This window comes from Colobus angolensis, unplaced genomic scaffold (assembly GCF_000951035.1).
Source record: "Colobus angolensis palliatus isolate OR3802 unplaced genomic scaffold, Cang.pa_1.0 Scaffold130, whole genome shotgun sequence".
NCBI lineage: Eukaryota > Metazoa > Chordata > Mammalia > Primates > Cercopithecidae > Colobus > Colobus angolensis.
In genome coordinates this window covers 2,177,340-2,194,659 of record NW_012114253.1, presented here as the reverse complement: position 1 = coordinate 2,194,659, position 17,320 = coordinate 2,177,340, and the positions used below count along the sequence as shown (strand labels likewise).

The 17,320-nt window shown below is 47.0% G+C and overlaps 1 protein-coding gene across 1 annotated transcript; it reads left to right on the top strand.

Annotated features, from left to right (window-relative positions):
- The first annotated feature begins 902 nt into the window (after positions 1-902).
- Positions 903-10,842, top strand: UBXN10 (UBX domain protein 10). The gene is made up of 2 exons (XM_011933993.1): positions 903-977; positions 5,323-10,842. Exon 2 carries the CDS (start codon positions 5,338-5,340, stop codon positions 6,178-6,180), a length of 843 nt encoding a protein of 280 aa, XP_011789383.1. The 5' UTR covers positions 903-977; positions 5,323-5,337; the 3' UTR covers positions 6,181-10,842.
- The last annotated feature ends 6,478 nt before the right edge of the window (positions 10,843-17,320 follow it).

Below are 17,320 nucleotides of genomic sequence, written 5' to 3'. Positions count from 1 at the left end.
CAAGGCAGGCTGAGCTGGGGAGGTCCAGGCTGCAGTGAGCTGTGATTGCACCACCGCACTCCAGCCTGGGTGAAGGGGCAAGACCCTGTCTCCCCTTCAAAAAAAAAAAAAAGGAAGAAAGAAGAAAGGAGGGAGAGAGAACCCAATGGTCGGTCGGGGATGGAAGTGCAGGGCTGAGGGTCTAATTGAGGTTAGAGCCCTAGTGTTTGTTACACCAAGGTGTGTGGCTGGCCAAGACTTCTTCAGTCCCCGTGTGCAGGCGGACTGATTTGGTTTGGTGTTTCATCAGATGGAAGGAGAGCAGGACTCGGGCAGGGAGGATCCTTTGGAGAATGCCGAGGGATGGGCCAGGATAGGGAAGAAGCAGGTTGATAGCGAGGGGGAAAGCAGAGACAGCAATGGACAGGGAGCCCAAAGATGGTGAAAAACAGATACAGCAGAAGTGACTCAAGTGGCTGGAAGTGGAAGAGATTGTGGCTGGGGACATCAAAGGAGGTGCAGATGCTGTTGATAAGGTTCCCAGTGTGGCCCGGAGTGGGAGGCTGATGTGAAAATGAGGAGGTCAGGGATCTGGCGCTGAAAGGGCTGTACTGAGGATGGGGACCCTGCTCCCCGCAACTCAGATACCCTAGAAGCATCCACTCAGAGTCTGGGGTTGCGAGAATCCATCAGTCCCACAGCCTCATTTTAAAACCAGGGACACTGAGAGGGTCAGGACCTGACCCAAGGTGAGAAACGGGGTTTGAGACTAGTGGTGCTGCTCCCCGCGCCTCCACGCCCCGGCTAGGGCTCTCCTTCTCCCAAACACTCTCCCCACCCGACCGGACCCGACCCGACTCGACCCCACCCGACCCAGGCCGGTTCCGGTCACAGCGGAAGCACGTGGCCCCCCACCCCGCGTCGTTGCCCGGGAGACCAGGGCTGTTTACCAGCGGGACCGAGCCGGGCGCAGGAGGCGGATGGAGCGGAACGGCTAGGTGAGCGCGGCTGCCAGACCCCACGGCCTGCCCTCGGCCTCCGCCGGGCCTGGAAGGAGCCGGAGGAAGCCAGTCCCCGAGCCCCCAGCACATGAGAGCCTCCCCAGCCCCAGCCCCAGGGACGCGAACCCCGGGAGACAGGCGAGGGACCTGGAGAAAAGTCTGGTCCCGAGGCAAAGCAAGCCTCGTCAGAGCTCACCTTTACCAAAGGGACCTATGCAACCGCTGGGCCATGCCCTCCAGGCTGGGATGTAGCGATGGGGACACAGACCCAGGGAGAGAAAAGGACGTCCCAGTTTCTGGCAGGGCAGAGACCGGAACCAGAAGGACCCTCCCCCAGTCCTGTGCTCTTTCACTGAAGTCAATTCTCACTTTCTAAACGCTCTTTCTCGCCCCTCCCCCAGATCCCTCCTCCACCCCTTAAGCCTGTTGCCTGCTAGGACGCTGGAACTTGGACATAATTGAGTTATCCCCACCACTTCCCTGCCCTTCTGTCTCTGGAATCATCCCTAATTCTCTTTCCAAACATTTGATCACTTGGTGGCTTGTGGTTCAGTGTGGCACTCTGCATAGGACAGTGTATTCTAATCACTAGTTTGGGGCAGAACTGGGAATGGTACCAGAGTTTTTTCATTCTCAGGCCAACCACCATCTCCTGTTGGTTCTTCAGAGCATTTTTATCCTGAAAGCCTAGTGGGGGTGTGGGTTGGGGGTGGGGAGTGGCAACGGATAGGATTAACTGATACAGTTTTAAAAGACCAATTCAAATGTATGTATCTTGGTATATACCAGCAGATGGTATGTAGGTGGTTATATTTTACTGCATATACTGTAGGCTTAGATTTGGGTTGTGAGTGAAATAGGGTGGTCTGACCCTGTGGTGGGTGGTGGGCACCCTTAGAAAGCAGGAGCCCTGCTTTAGCTTCCCCCATCCACATTTCCTTCTTTCCAGTTGATTTGGTGGAATCTTAAGGAATGGGCACCTGCCCTTCTGGCAACTTCTCGGAAACAGTTGGCAGTGTTTGCTTCCTGACTCCTAGCAGGACTCTGGGGCGCAGCTATTGTGTTTAAGTAAACAGGCCACTCGCCTATTCAGCTTGGCAGCTTGGTAGATGCCTACGCCTAGATCTTGTCAAATCAGTTTGTGGTTGAGCAGCTGCCAGGCCTAGAGGTGGTGAAATGAACTGAGCAGGGATAATGATGGCTGCTGCTAGGAGCCTTCCTGGACTGAGGGCGGCGGGCAGAGTTCGGGACCTGAGGTGTGAATATAAAGGCACAGTTGGCCCAGATCCCCAAACACCTGTTTCCCCCACTGCCCCATCCCTATGTGATGGATGCTGGGGAGAGCTGGTGTTCCCTCCGTGTAACAGATGGTCCCTGTGCTCGGGAGGAGGCAGTGGGTTATGAAAGCAGGTTGGATATAATGGTTTTACCTGAAGGAGGTGTTAGTCTCTAAATAACCATGAGTGGGCTCCTAGGAATTAGTCATAATTGAGGTTTTTCTCTGAGATAGCTCACAGTCATGTTATCTTATGACCAGGGTGTCTTGAATGTGACACCCCCTGAACATGGATAATTATATAGAACCAAAAGGTATAGAAAGTGCATGCACATACTCAAGTTTTACTGTTAAAAATAATCCCACAGAGAGCCTGTGAGAACACATGACTCTCCTCATCAAAGTTGTTAAGGAAGAGGTTTCTAAGTTACCAAACTCACTGACAGCTAAACCTTCCTGAGGCATGTGTGGGTGTTGGAAGCCAAGCCTGTGATAATTCTGTAGAAGCTGTGGCAAATTAATAGCCATTCCACAAGTGGGGAGGGTGGGCTGAGAGGGGCGTGGGTTTGCCTGTGGAGCTTATCTTTGGCAGAACAGTTGGACAGTTATGACCTTCTCCTGCCATCCTGAGTGAAAGTGCAGAGCTGCTAATTGCCAGAGAAAGACTTGAGAATGAGACTAAAGGGGGAAAAACATTCTTCACAGTTGATCAGAAAATAGATGAAATTAACAAGGAGATGGGCAGTCTTTTTTGATGCCAAAACTTTGCTAAGGAGAAGGCTCCTGAGCTACTAGCAGCCAGACTGGGTGTGAAAGACGAGGGAGAAGTGGAAAATGGGGAGTGGAGGGAGACTCAGGCTGTGAGTAGAATGCAGCCGACATAGAGGCCTTTAAAAGAGGGTAGCTTTGTCCCAGATTTTGAATTGAGCAGGACATCAGGAAGATGCAGGGATACTGTGTTTTGTTTGGTCCTGGTTTGAGTGGAGAGGAAGCAGATACTCCCTAAAATCAGGCAGCAGTGGTTACATGCACAGAATGGTAAGGTTAGAATACATACCCTGAGAGGCTCAGATTATGTTGAAGATTCTGTGATGAAAGGAATGAATTTGCAGGAAGTACTCATTCTACGGGAAGTGAATTTGAGGTAAGTAAAATGTGGAATTAGAAGAGAAGTGATCAACTCAGGATTTTTTTTTTTTCACATGTTTTTGAGGCAACTGCATAGGTGGTAGCTCATTGCAATCCACCTCCCTGAGTTTCTGTGCAGTGGACAGGGCAGGCATGAGTTTCAGGACTCACCCAGCTGGTTGACTAGGAGTAGAATCACCGAGGACACAAGGGGTTCTAGAGCAAAACAAGGAAGGCTTTTGAACTTAGCACACAGAAAGCACTAAACAGACAACCCAAAGCAAACAACAACAACAAAAACCCTTAACATTTAATTAAGTTTCTACCACGCACTAAGCCTGGTGCTTCCCACCTTACCTACATTATTTCATGTTATTATCCTCACGTTACACACAAAAAGACGAATGTTCTGAGGTATTTAAGTAATACCTCTAAGATCATTTAGCTAATTTGATAGATGAGGAAAGTTTTGTACCAGAAAGGTAGAGTGATTGCCCCTTGATCAGGTAGCTAGCCAGTGACAGAGAAGCTGAAATTGAACCCACACCTTGTGACACCGGTCCTCTGTCCTTTGCTCCCAAATATGCTATTTCTTGGGGATCATGAATCACTGGAAAGTCACCAGAAGGTCTTTAGAAGGCTAGGAGAGGCCAGATTCACTTGTGAGCAGAAAAGTTAGGAGTCACAGTGGTGGTCAGGACTCAGAGGGAGGCAGGGAGCCCAACAAGATGTCTGCAATGTTTAGGGAAAGATGGAACTGGAGATTGGGAGGAGGAGGTGCTGGTAGTAGTGTTAGTGAAGTGGCCACCAAGATGGCAATGAAAGAGGAGGTGTCGTGGTTTAGCAATTCCGGGTCTGCACAGAGAAATGTTCACGCCTCCCACCATGCTTCAGTTCATTGCTTCTGGCGGATTTAACCAGCACTCACATAGACTCTTGGTGGGAGATCCAGATACAGAGGCCCCAGGGTGCTTATCAGGTAGCTGGGAAGACAGAAGTCTGAACAGCTCGGGAGGCTGAGGCAGAAGAATTGCTTGAACCTGGGAGGCGCAGATTGCAATGAGCTGAGATTGTGCCACTGCATTGCAGCCTGAGTGATGGAGTGAGACTCTGTCAGAAAAAAAAAAAAAAAAAAAAAAAAAGAAAAGCAAGCAAGCAGCTAGCAGACATACAGAATGTGAATGTGATGTGCTGGGCTCAGGAAGCAGCTTGGATGGGTACAGAGGACACAGGACTGGGTGTCACAAGACCAGGGTCCTATCTCCTGCTCTGCCACCAGCTGGCTGTGTGACCATCAGGAAATCACTCTACCTTTCTGGCTCACACATCTGTAGAATTAGCATATGCCCAGAGTTGCTCTAGGACAGGGACCAACAAATGATGGCCCACAGCCCAAATCCGGCCTGTCACCTATTTTGTGTGGCTCATGAACTTAGAATAGCTTTCACATTTTAAAATCATTGAAGAAGAACCAAAAGAGCGTATTTTGTGACACATGAAAATTATCTGAAATTCAAATTTCAGAGTCCAAAAATGAAGTTTTATTGAAACACAGCAGGTTTTCTGGTTTTTACCAGAAACTTCCCCCCTCCTAAAAGAGTAAGAATTAGTCCCCCCACCTTAATCACGCTCAGGTGCAATACTTTTTATTTTCTTGATAGCAGTTGTTACTCTTTGAAAATGCCTATTTACTTGTGGGTTTTAACCCCTGTCTTTCCTCACTATAATGATTTACATTGCAAGGACTTCGTTTCGCTGATGTCTCCCAAGTGCCTAAAATAAATGAATGCATGCCTGAATGAATAAATTGCAGCTGGTGCCCCTTTCTAGATGCCAGAAATTTGTGCTTATTCTGGGCACTCAGGGAGGGAATGGCTTGGATCTAGGAGTCCCAGGAAGTTTAACCCACGGTCTCCTGTTTTTTTCCTGCTTCCTTAGGGGTCTTGAGAAGCAATGGCCACAGAAGCCCCTGTGAATATAGCACCACCTGAGTGTAGCACTGTTGTCAGCACAGCAGTTAACGACTTCATTTGGCAGCCAAACTCACTAAATATGCACATGATAAGGCCCAAGTCCGCCAAGGGACGGACAAGACCGAGTCTGCAAAAATCCCAGGGCGCGGAGGTATGCGCTCATCATATACCATCTCCGCCTCCAGCCATACCCTATGAGTCGCCAAACAGCCAAAAACCAGGAGCCTGTGCACCCAAATCTCCAAACCAGGGAGCTTCTGATGAGATCCCTGAGCTGCTGCAGCAAGTTCCCATTGGAGCTTCCTCTTCTCTCAATAAGTATCCAGTCCTTCCTTCTATCAACAGAAAGAACCCGGAGGAGGAGGCTGTGGAAAGCGTCGCCAAAAAGGCCAGCTCACTGCAACTGAGCAGTATCCAGGCTCTTTACCAAGAGGAGACCTGCAGCATGAAGACAAGTGAACAAGACTCCAGAGCTCAAGCTTTTGCCGTGGAGAGGAAATTCATCGTCCGAACCAAGAAACAGGGCTCTTCCAGGGCTGGAAACCTGGAGGAACCATCGGATCAAGAACCAAGGTTGCTGCTTGCTGTCAGATCACCAACAGGCCAAAGGTTTGTACGCCATTTCCGGCCAACTGATGATTTGCAAACCATTGTTGCTGTGGCTGAACAGAAAAACAAAACCTCCTACCGACATTGCAGCATTGAAACAATGGAGGTGCCCAGGAGGCGATTTTCTGACCTCACCAAATCTCTACAAGAGTGCCGAATCCCCCACAAGTCTGTGCTGGGCATCTCACTGGAAGATGGGGAAGGGTGGCCCTGAGTCTACAGCCACCCAGCTGAGGTCCTGGGTCTCTGAGCAAAGGAGCATGCTTGGGCGTCGTGGCCTCCCAGGCAGCCTGTTTCAAGTGCCATGTGGACCTGGTGCAACTGGGAAGCGTGGGACTCTCGTTTCCACTGCGTGTCCTCTGAAGCAGTGAAATCTGTGCCTGCGCCAAGTGCACTGAGAAGGCTCCCTTCCAGCTGTTCCATTCTCTCCGCCACCAGCATAACTGGCAAGTTACCAAGGCTGTTCCTGAAACAGTGGTGATCACGACGTCTCCTTTCCAGAGTTTTGGGTCCTTCTAAACTAATGGTCCTTTTGGAACACCAGCTTGCCTTTACAGTGAACTCTGATTCTCTTGAAGCCAATGCTTTCCTTTCTGTATTTGATGCAGGATTAAACACTTCCCAGAGTGGATTCTAGTCTGGTAAATAACCAGGGTGTAGGAACTATCTAACTGGCATTTGTGTTTCTTGCAAGTATTTTAAAGAAACAGGCTGTTGACCCCGTCTTTGGAAGTAGCCCTTGGCCATGCATGGTTAGTTTCTTAGGGATTTATTATTTGTATGAGGTGGCATCGAAGGGAAGAATGGGTTTTCTTCCCCAAAACATCAGCTTTTCTAAAATAGTTCTAGAGCTTGAAAGTAAGTTGCTTCTGTGAGCATAGATTACCCAGTAGCTACTTTTTAATAGAGACTGACTAGGTTTACAACTTCTGGTAGCTACTTTGTGGGCTGAATTCTTCCAAAACAGAAAAAGCCAGTGCAATCTGATTTCTTTTGCTTTTGTCAGTAATGGAATCTTTTGTTTTTAAAATGTACAAACCTCTACGTCTAAACGGGTTTGTACTGACGACCTCCTTGGCTTATCTGGGACTGGAGCAGTTGTTTTATTCCCCAGTTTCGGTGTGTTGCCCACTTCAAACATGGAGTGTCCTTTGGAGCTGTGACAGAGGTGCCTGTTCTGACTTAGAACCTCTGGAGGAGGAGGGCTGTGCCTTGGTCTGGTGTTACTTTGCTGCGCCTGTACTGAAAGACCATGTGCCCCAAGCGTCTGGTTGGCCGGCATGAAGTACATCAGCCTGTCTTAGCCTGAGCTGCTTTGAAGACCATGGGGTCTTGTGTTTCCAACTTTGAAGTGATGATGTGGACGATTTGCCAATGTTCTCTTCTATTGCAAGTTCAGCCAGACTCCATGACTCATCTGATCCCTTTTATGGCCAAATCATCCTTCAAAGTAGGGAACACTCAGACGTTCTGGGCATGTTGTTCCCCCAGAGCTTGGTCATCACGAAGCCCTGAGTTCTGGTGTGTGCCCCCGCCTCCTGGGTATACAGAGAGAAGGCAGGAATCAGGAGTTCCAGAAGCATATAAATGTGGCTACCCCAGCAACGAGCGCATCCTGTGCTCAGATAAGGTGCATGGTTGGGAGTGTTTCTGCTGCGTACTGAGGCTTAGCAGTGGAGATGGGTGCCACTGCCATTTGCGCAGAAGAAGGCTGGCCTTGTCCTAACTGTTTCCACACCACCCAGATCACTCTAGAATAGGTTATTTCTGAATGTTTTATAGAATTTCTTAATACCATCCTGGTTTGGTCAGCCATTCCTTTGATTGGAAAGGTCAGCTGGGGCCAGTGGTGCCTGGGGCAGGCCCACACAACTGGCCACCTCTTCCCGTTAATGACCACAGCAGAGGGAACTTGAGCCCAGAACCTAAAAGTACAGGAATTTCACTTCCCACCAGGACTTGGGCATGTAACTCTACGTCTGATCTAGGAGGCTGGGGGAAGAGCCTCCCATAAAATCACACCTACTCTGTGGTAAGAATAAAATGCCACCCACCTGGGACTTGGTAATTTCTCCAGACAGGAAAGCTTTAGAAAACTTGAGTGAAATGGAGCAAGCTTAAAGGAGTTAGAATCTTCTACGCTTAGGATTTGCTGCTGCTGCTGGTGAGCTTAGAATTTTGGGGTTGGGAAAAAGTGGAAGGCATAAGCATAGAAATATTTTAGGATATGTGAATAAAGCTAGATTCAAACCATCATAATAAACTCTTTTTTTTTTTTTGACAAAAGATGATGTTACTAACAATAAAAACCAACTTGTGTGAAACTGAGTCAGTGGAGAAGTGCCTCTCGTATTTTAACCTAAGACTTCACCTCCCACACACGACTGGACAAAGGGGTGTGTTAGCCTGATCTTCAGTTTTCTCATTGGGAAAGCACTTGTTCCACTGTTAGAACCATGTCCTCCTCCCTGGACACTTCCGATGCCCACTGCAGAAGCTCCGGGGCTCCTGTTCTCAGCTTCTGTCACAGCACTTAGCTTGTCTGGATAAGAGTCACCTGAATTTTTCCTAAACATCATTCCAAGTACTCTGATTTTGAGGGTTGGCAAGAACAAACTAAATCAGGATTCAGAGTTCCTGATGGCTCCTCATGTGGCACTGCAGCTGAGGCCCCCTGTCCTCAATGGGCTCAGCTGGCCTAGCACACTCCCCTTGGTGGCTTTGGGTGGGTCAGCCTTGCCCCATTTGGGGTCACAGACCTCAGTCATTCATTTAACCAATGGTCATTGAGGGCTTACCCGGTGCCACACTTCAAGACAAGCATGGGTGTCCTGGCAAGAAAGTGTTGGCAAGAAAATATGAACCCACCATTGAACTCTCAACTCAAACCTTACTGAAGTCAGTGGCTATAGCTTTATGTGCAAAGGACCCCAGAGTGAGGATCCCACATTTACTACTGGGTCTTCTCCCCACCTTCTGGAGATGCTAAGAAAACCCTTCCCCACCTTTCCTAGTGATGGAGTAGGAACTTTGCAAAGGACAAACCTTCACGATAGGTTACTCCCGTATATTCCCGATAAAGTCCAATAGGTAAATTAGTCTTGGCAGCAGAAGGAACAGCAGGAGAAGTAAGTGATTCATCATCTAGAATTCAGAAAATGTGCACCAACAGATGGCAGGTGGTTATAACACAACAGTTCTTGCCCTGAGAGTATCTGGGGACCCAGCCAACAGCCGTCAAGCCAGGGCAGTCCTGCGGAAGAGATGGCTTGTGAACATGACTGTGGACCCAGAGTCACCCCAGAGCTCCCATATAAAATGCTTCACAGACAGAGAAACTGAGAGCAGCCTTGGAGCATTCGTTCCAATTAATAACCTTAAAGACTACAGCCAGATCCACCCACGTTACAAAAGCAGGCATTCGAGGAACAAAAACTTTGCTTTTGTTCATGCTCTTATCTGCCATTTTAAATGGGTTTCTAATGTCAAATAAAGCCACTCTGCCTCTTGGGACAAAGATGTTTATCTTCACATGGTTTTTAAAATAAAGTCCTCATAATAAGTTCGGATGAAAGAGCCTTTTACATGGTAAGAGGATCTACTTTTCTACGTTTTAAATGGAATAATGAAGACAGCTATATTACTTTGCTTTAGCATTAGTTTAGAAGTCATTCTGAGAATTAAGCAGGAATATCTGTTTTCTTCGTCCATTAAGGCAACACCCCACAATGAAGTTGAAAGTTCACGAGCCTATTGATTCTCATCCAGAAACCAGAACCAACCAAACCCCACCATGTAACAGGGAAGACCCGAGGTCACTTCGGAGGAGTTAGCAATCAAAGGAGAACAGACTTTTGGTGACTCAGTTACCAACACACAAGACAGCAACTCATAAAACTAAAATTGGGTGTTTTATTTTTTGTCTACACGGGTGGCGTGCCACTTTCCTTTCCTGATTAGGGAAGCTTCTCCCAGCCCTTTCTGACGTTCATCTGTGTGCCTTTACATTCAAACAGTTTAGGAAGCAGCAGCCCTCCTAACAGTCGACGCGGAAGCACAAATCTCTGGAGATATTTTTGGACACACTTAAATCCTATCCCAAGAGGCTGAACGACTGTGGTGACAAATGCCCACGGGTAAAACTGAGCAAGCCTCATTCAGACTGTCCTGCTCAGAGATGCCCTCTGGCTGCCGTGTTGAGGGTCTGGGGTGGAAGATGGAAGACTAAGCGCTGGAGATATGAAGGTGACCCAGCGAGAGATGATGGTGGCTTGGGCCAGGGTGGTAGCCAGAGATGTCATGAGAGGTGGACAGATTCTGGACATATAATCCATTTTCTTAAGGAAAAAAAAAAAAAGGAGAATAGTTTGACAAGTTGGAATTTACCCAAGTGGACTTAGCTTGACCAATATCGCCAACATGGATTGTTTCTGCAAAAACAAACAAGCAAAGAAACACCACAGCAGCAAAGCACATGGCAGGCAGGGGAAAGACACTGACCAGCAGGAACATTCACGTCAAGGAAATGCACGAGTGTTTTTGGACAAAGTGTACAGAGAAAATCAAAGCTATTCATTGTTTTAATTAAGAGATAAAACTAAGATCACTGTTTCACTTAATGTTTAGATGTAAGTTAAAAGTATCATCTAACTCTGGGGTAGGATATGATTGCTGACCAAGGTTACTTAATAAGAAATCCCTTGTTCTTGTTAAATACATTGTTTATCTCTGTCTTCTGTCCTTCATCCCTCCCTTTCTTGCCACCCTTCCCTCCGTTTATTCCAATTCAGCAGCTGACTGGCGATGCATTTCTTCTTGGGAGGGCAAACAAAGCTATCATTCTGGGGCTTAAATAATAAAGCTCCTAGGTTCATAGTTTTCATGCCTACCTCGTGTTTATATGAGGGGATCTGTGCAGTGGGGCCTTGGTTCTTGGTCCCTTTTGTGACTGGCTAAGAGCTGTGTCTCTCTGACATTTGTTCTCTTTGATGGGAGATGTAGGTGTCCTGGGTCTACTCTGGCTGGTGAGCACCTCCAGCAGACAGCCTGGGTCTGCTCTAGCTCTAGCCACTGTTAACAAGAATCGCCAGCCACCTGCAGATCAACCCTGGGAGAATGGTGGGGGCTCCCACCCTGCCAGCTGGGACGTATTGTCTGGAAACTGCTGCCCCCCCACCCCACCACCTGCATACAATCCTGGGATCCTGATGATACCAGCCTAGACCAGACATAAGCATACTAGGTCCTGAAGACTCTGGATCTGGACTCTTGGCCACTCCATAGAGGATTTCCCCAGCCCAGGCCTGGACTTCAGTTCGCAGTTTTCCTTCCTTTTTTTTTTTTGAGACTGAGTCTCACTCTGTCACCCAGGCTGGAGGGCAGTGGCGGGATCTCGGCTCACTGCAACCTCGGCCTCCTGGGTTCAAGTGATTCTCCCACCTCAGCCTCCTGAGTAGTTGGGACTACATCCGTGCACCACCATGCCCAGCTAAATTTTTTGTATTTTAGTACAGATGGGGTCTCACCATATTGTTCAGGGTGGTCTCAAACTCCTGAGCTCAGGCAATCAGCCCACCTCAGCCTCCCAAAGTGCTAGGATTACAGGCTTGAGCCACTGTGCCCAGCGCTCTTTTCCTTTTTAATGGAGTTCCCAGCAGGCCATCATCTGATTCAAATCATCTGTAACAAATTTATTCAACAAATATACATTAAGCACCTAGATGGCACATATCAGGCTCATCAGTGAACAGAACAGGCCAAAATTCCCTCCTCCCATATACTAATGGGAGGAGACAGAAAGTGAATATACATAATTCACATAGAGTGGAAGAAGAGGATACATGCCACGGAAAAGAGAAAGTAAGGCGCGGTGGCTCACGCCAGTAATCCCAGCACTTTGGGAGGCCAAAGCGGTCAGATCACGAGGTCAGGAGTTCAAGACCAGCCTGACCAACATGGTGAAACCCCGTCTGTACTAAAAATACAAAAATTAGCCAGGTGTGGTGGGGGGCACTTGTAATCCCAACTACTTAGGTAGCTGAGGCAGGAGAATCGCTTGAATCCGGGAGGTGGAGGTTGCAGTGAGCCGAGATCATACCACTGCACTCCAGCCTTGGTGACAAAGCAATACTCTGTCTCAAAGAAAAAAAAAAAGTAGAGCAGGCTGTGGGGATCTGGAGGGCATGGGCAGGGCAGGGGATTGGCAGAGGATGAGATCTGACACAGATGGTCAAGGAACACCCAGGTGAAGAATCAGAAGGAAACAAGGTTGTTGGCCTGTAGATAGGTGGGAGAAGAGTGCTCCTGGAAGAGGGGACACAAAGGTCCTCAGGAGAGAGCATGTCTAGCCTGTTAGAGGAAGGACCAGCAGTGGGTGTGGCTGGAGCCAGGTGGGTAGAGCAGTCAGAGATGGGGGCAGGAGACATGCAGTGTCACTCTGGGTCAGATGCAGAGCCACCGCAGGCAGCTGAGCAGAGGAGTGGTGCCCGATGGATGTCTTCAAATCCGCTCTTGGCTGCCGAAATGAGATTAGGCAAAAGCAGAAGACAGAAGACCAAGTAGAAGCTATTAGCGTAATCTAAGTGACAGATGATGACCAGAGTGGTCCCTACAGGTGTCATGAGAAGTGGTCAGCTTCTGGGTATAGAATCTATTTATTTTTTAAAAAGTAATAATTTTATTGTAAAAGTAGCATTGAAGTAAATGCTAACTCATAAAGTATATCATCATTATACATTATTTTTCCAGACACAAAAGGCTCATTCTTACAGAAGCCATTATATTCTTCCCCAAAAATAAAAACACACACTTTTTTTGAAAAATGGAAAGCTTGGGAGATATAGAGAAGATTAAAGAGGAAAATAAAAATCATCCATAATCCTTTTGGTCAGAGATAACTGTTGTTAATATTTTGTGTATTTTTTTCATTCTTAATGACTAAATTTATGTTGCACATTACTTTCTTGCCAGTAGGCACACATGCATATTTTTAACATTTGTAATCTTAGCAAACACAGTTAAATATTCTTTCTCCAAATATCTACAGCCTTCATAATTATTTTAAGACTGAGTAATACTTCAACATGTTGATGTACCATAATTTATTAAACTATTTTCCCTTTATGGAAGGAATATCTATATGGTTCCAATTTTTTTTATGCTGAAATCTTCATTTAGGTAGCTTTTGCATCTTTTGAATTCTTTCTTTAGGACAAATGTCCAGGAACAGGATTGGTAGGTCAAATTATATGAAAAATTTTTATGGATTTTGCTTTGCTTTTCAGCACATTATATAGCAAAGCATGTAACAACTTCATTGTAGCATCTTCAGTTTTGTTGTTGCTGCTTTTTAAAATTTTCCCTAATTTTGTTGATTGAAAATGGAAACTAAACTTCAAAAACTCTCCATGCTGCTGATTACTATTAAGTATTAATATTTCCCATGCCTCTCAACACACTTTTAATAAAAGTGAAAACACGGAGGCACAGTTACTTTGTTGTCATAATCCAGACACTCTAGTCCAATTAATGCCAAGGAAAGTAGGACTGCTGGGGGCTGAGAGAGAAATGTCTTTGTTCTTACTCTTCATATTTACATGAAGCATTACACCTCTCAAAATATGTACGATCTTGAACATGATCTTGAAAACGCATGCAAGATTTTAATGAATCAAATCTTATTTAAATACATATCTTTTCACTGAGTCAACAAATGGAACATGTACATGCAACAGACATGGGACATGACCATGACCATGAACCAGACTGGTCTCTGCTCTCAAGGAACTTTCAATCTAGTGGGAAGAGCCATGTGAATTTAAAATGGGCATATATGGTAAGAATGATACTAGCTTTTTATCTCACTTGTCCATAGTCAAGTGAGATATTGACTAGCACAACAGTGGCAGGAAATAGTCCTCTTCATCTACAGTAAATGGTCTCTGGAAGGATGTCTGATTGCTTGACTTCACAGCAGCCTGGTCAGAGCCTTTAGCATTCAGTCTGAGGACTAGTGCTACCAAGCCATGGGTTTCTAATGCCTTTTAATTTGGACTTTAAAAAAAAAAAAAAAAGAGTGTGGAGGAGGTGTGAGAGGCAGGTTGAGGCAAAGGCCAGTCTGGGAGCACAGGAAATCAGTTCACTCTGCAGAGAGCATTTGTCCCCAATGCCACTGAGGAGACATTCCTGGGTCTTACTGAAAACGCGCTTGCACTTGGTCTTGTCTGTTCAGGCTACACTACCCTGCTCAGATCATTCCCCACCAGGCCTGCTAGCCAAGGCATCTGGCATCAACCTGTCTAGAGTCCTCAGTCCCGTCCTCCAGGAAGTCCAAGGTGTGAGTCACAGACACCTGCTCAAGAGAGAAATTGACATGTACATTCACAGTCCACGGAAGAGGTTGTCCCTTCACATTCAGGCAGAGGAGATGGAAGACCGTAAATGGGGGCGTGGCTGGCAAAGGCCAGGAGGCAAGCATTAGGGGAAATGCAGAAAGTCACCAGCAAATCCCAGACAGCACTCTTTCTACAGATTGGGATGGGCAACCCCCACTCAGTGTAGCCAGAAACGCCTCCCAGATGGCTTTTGAATTCTAAGATTGTCCAATAGGCAAAAATAGAATAATGGATTTTTAAAAGGGGGCCTCCACATCCCAAAGTCTCTGGAACTTTTCAAAAAGATCTGCCCCAGATCGACTGAATTACTGTCTCTGGAGCTGGATTCTGGGAACCACTCTTTTAGAAACTCCCCAGGGAATGCTAAGGCTCAGCTGGGCTAAGAACTTCTGGGCTGGATGAGGTCCCTTCCAACACCTACGGTCTGTGACTCTCCAGGGCTGTCTTGTTCTCATATCTTTGCTCAGGCTTCCTCTCCCCTGACCCCAGCACCACTTGTCAGGAGGCCACCTTTCCGTGTCAGCTTCAGCCCTGATTTCCCTGAAGCCTTGGCCAGAAGAGACCTCTCCCTCCCTTGAGTTTTTTCCAGCTCATTATCTCCCTCAAGACTTTTTATAAAACACTCCCATGTGGCGTAGAAAGAACGGGGGATTCGGATTCAAGTGTTCCATGCTCTTCGTCTGGGAGGGTCATTGCTTCTCCCAGCCTCCATCTTCCCACCCACAAATGGAAACAAGTGCTCTGAGAGGGGTGGTTGTGAAGAATCGGATGAACTAGCGTGCATGGAGAATGCTTTGACACCTGTATGAATAGGTAAAAATGCTCATTTTTATTTTAGCAACTACCCATCTTCTATTGTTGTCATTTATCTCTTTACTTGCTCCACAGACACTTGCTGAGCTCCTGCTTTGTGCCAAGCACTGGGGATACAAAAAGAAAGATGTGCCCACTGCCCTCCAGGAGCTCCCAGCCCAGTGCAGGGAGGCAGAGAGGTACACAGAAAGCTATCATATCTATCACGAGATTAGCACAATTGTCAATTTGCTTTACCCATGCACTCCCAGTGCCTAAAACAGTGCCTGGCACAGGGTAGTTGCTCAGTGAGAGTGGAATGATGAATCAATTCAAGGGTGTTATGGAGTCACAGACTGAGGATGGGGGAGGCCTCTGGAAAGTTACATGGGAGCTGAGAGTCAAAGGGCTGAGTAGGAAAGAACCAGTGCACATCTGGCCTCTTCCACAAGGCTTTAAGGCCCTGCAAGATCAGCTTGTGGCTAATTCATTGCTGTGCCTCTTGGTGCCTAGCAGTGGGCACTGTACTTAATAGGTGTCAACCTCTCAGAAATGAAACTGTTCAAGATCCTGATTTAAAAAACAAAAAGCAACTCAGCATCATAGGCACAAAACTTACTTAGGTCATTTGAGTCACCCAAGCCCTTCAGCCAGTTCACAGTGACGTGTCTCACATTGATGCCATCCCCAAAGAGCCTGGCATGATTTCCAAAGTTCCTTGCAGCGCTCTATGTAGAGCTGGCAAACACAGATTAATTCAGCCCATCTGCTTTGGTCCTCATCCACATATTTCAGAGCAGGTTTCTCATTACCTTAATCAAGATAATATATTCTTTGCAGCAAGGGACCATGAAGACAGGTAGGTTCCTGTTTTCTAAATAGTTCACGTTTTCACAAGAACAAAAGCCCAGCCTACAAGTGAGACAGTGTCGCATAAGCAATCAGATACTCGAATGGTCCCTGCCGGAGTCCCTTTCAGGGACTACACTTCTGAAGGAAAACACTGTCGCCTGAGTTCCAAGTCTAGATCTGAGGCAGAGCTGTAACCCTGAGGACACTGGGTGAATACGTTTTGGGAAATACTTATTTTGGGAATAAATTTCTAAATAACGTGCATGGAGAATGCTTTGACACCTGTAAATGCTCATTTTTAATATAGCAACTACCCACCTTCTATTGTCATTTCTCTCTTTGTTTGCTCCACAGACACTTGCTGAGTGCCTGCTCAGTGCTGAGCACTGGGGATACGAAAAGAGAGATGTGCCCTCTGCCCTCCAGGAGCTCCCAGCCTTGAGCACACCCCTGGTGCATTGGTTTGGGGCCTTTGGAATGCAACGGAAAGGTACGTTATCTAAGAGGAAGAGGAATCTCCAGATTCCTAGATGTATCTTCTCTAAGCCAGTGCTGCTGACTTAACCTCAACTACTGGAGGACAACCTGAGCCACAAAAAGTCATTTAAGTTTCAAGGGCAAAAAGAGCTCTTTCTGTAGCATGATGGGTGGTGAAGTGCATGCTGCCCAGGCCCAGATGACTATGAGCTCTTGTCCTTGGGTATATCCAAGAAGAGAAATGGAGCCCCGTGACCAGGATGGCTTATACATTCCCTCTGTGGAGACAGAGACTGGGCGACCTCTCAGGACCCTTTCAGTTCTATAACTCCACAGCCCACTAGGGTTGGGGTCTTCATGGCCTGTAACTGGAGATTTTGCTAAAAGCCAGTACTATGCAAAGTTGTGAGTGCAAACAGTCTTCTTTATGCAAAATGCTCAGATCTGAGATTCAACAATTGCTATCGAGCCCTCTGACCCAGCCAGTAGCCAGCCTGCAGGTGACTATGTTTCTGAAGCATTTACACCGGGGACCAAGTGAACAAGGAGGCTCACAGCCTCCCTGAGCTCCAGAAGCTCCGGAATTTAGAGAACATCTTCCCTTATTTGATGCTTAACCTGTGCCTAAACTGACACACTTTGTCAGGATAGGGTGGTTGGGCAAGTGGGTGTGTGTAGAGGTTGCTGTACAAGTCAAATGACATTTTCTCTGCCTGAAGGAGATCACAGAATTAGGAAATGTTGAGTTCAAAATTCCTACAGAACAATCTGCCTGCTGCACCAGCGTGTCATTTCCCCATTCTCCTTCCCCTTCTCCAACTACTGTTCAGTCTGTACCCC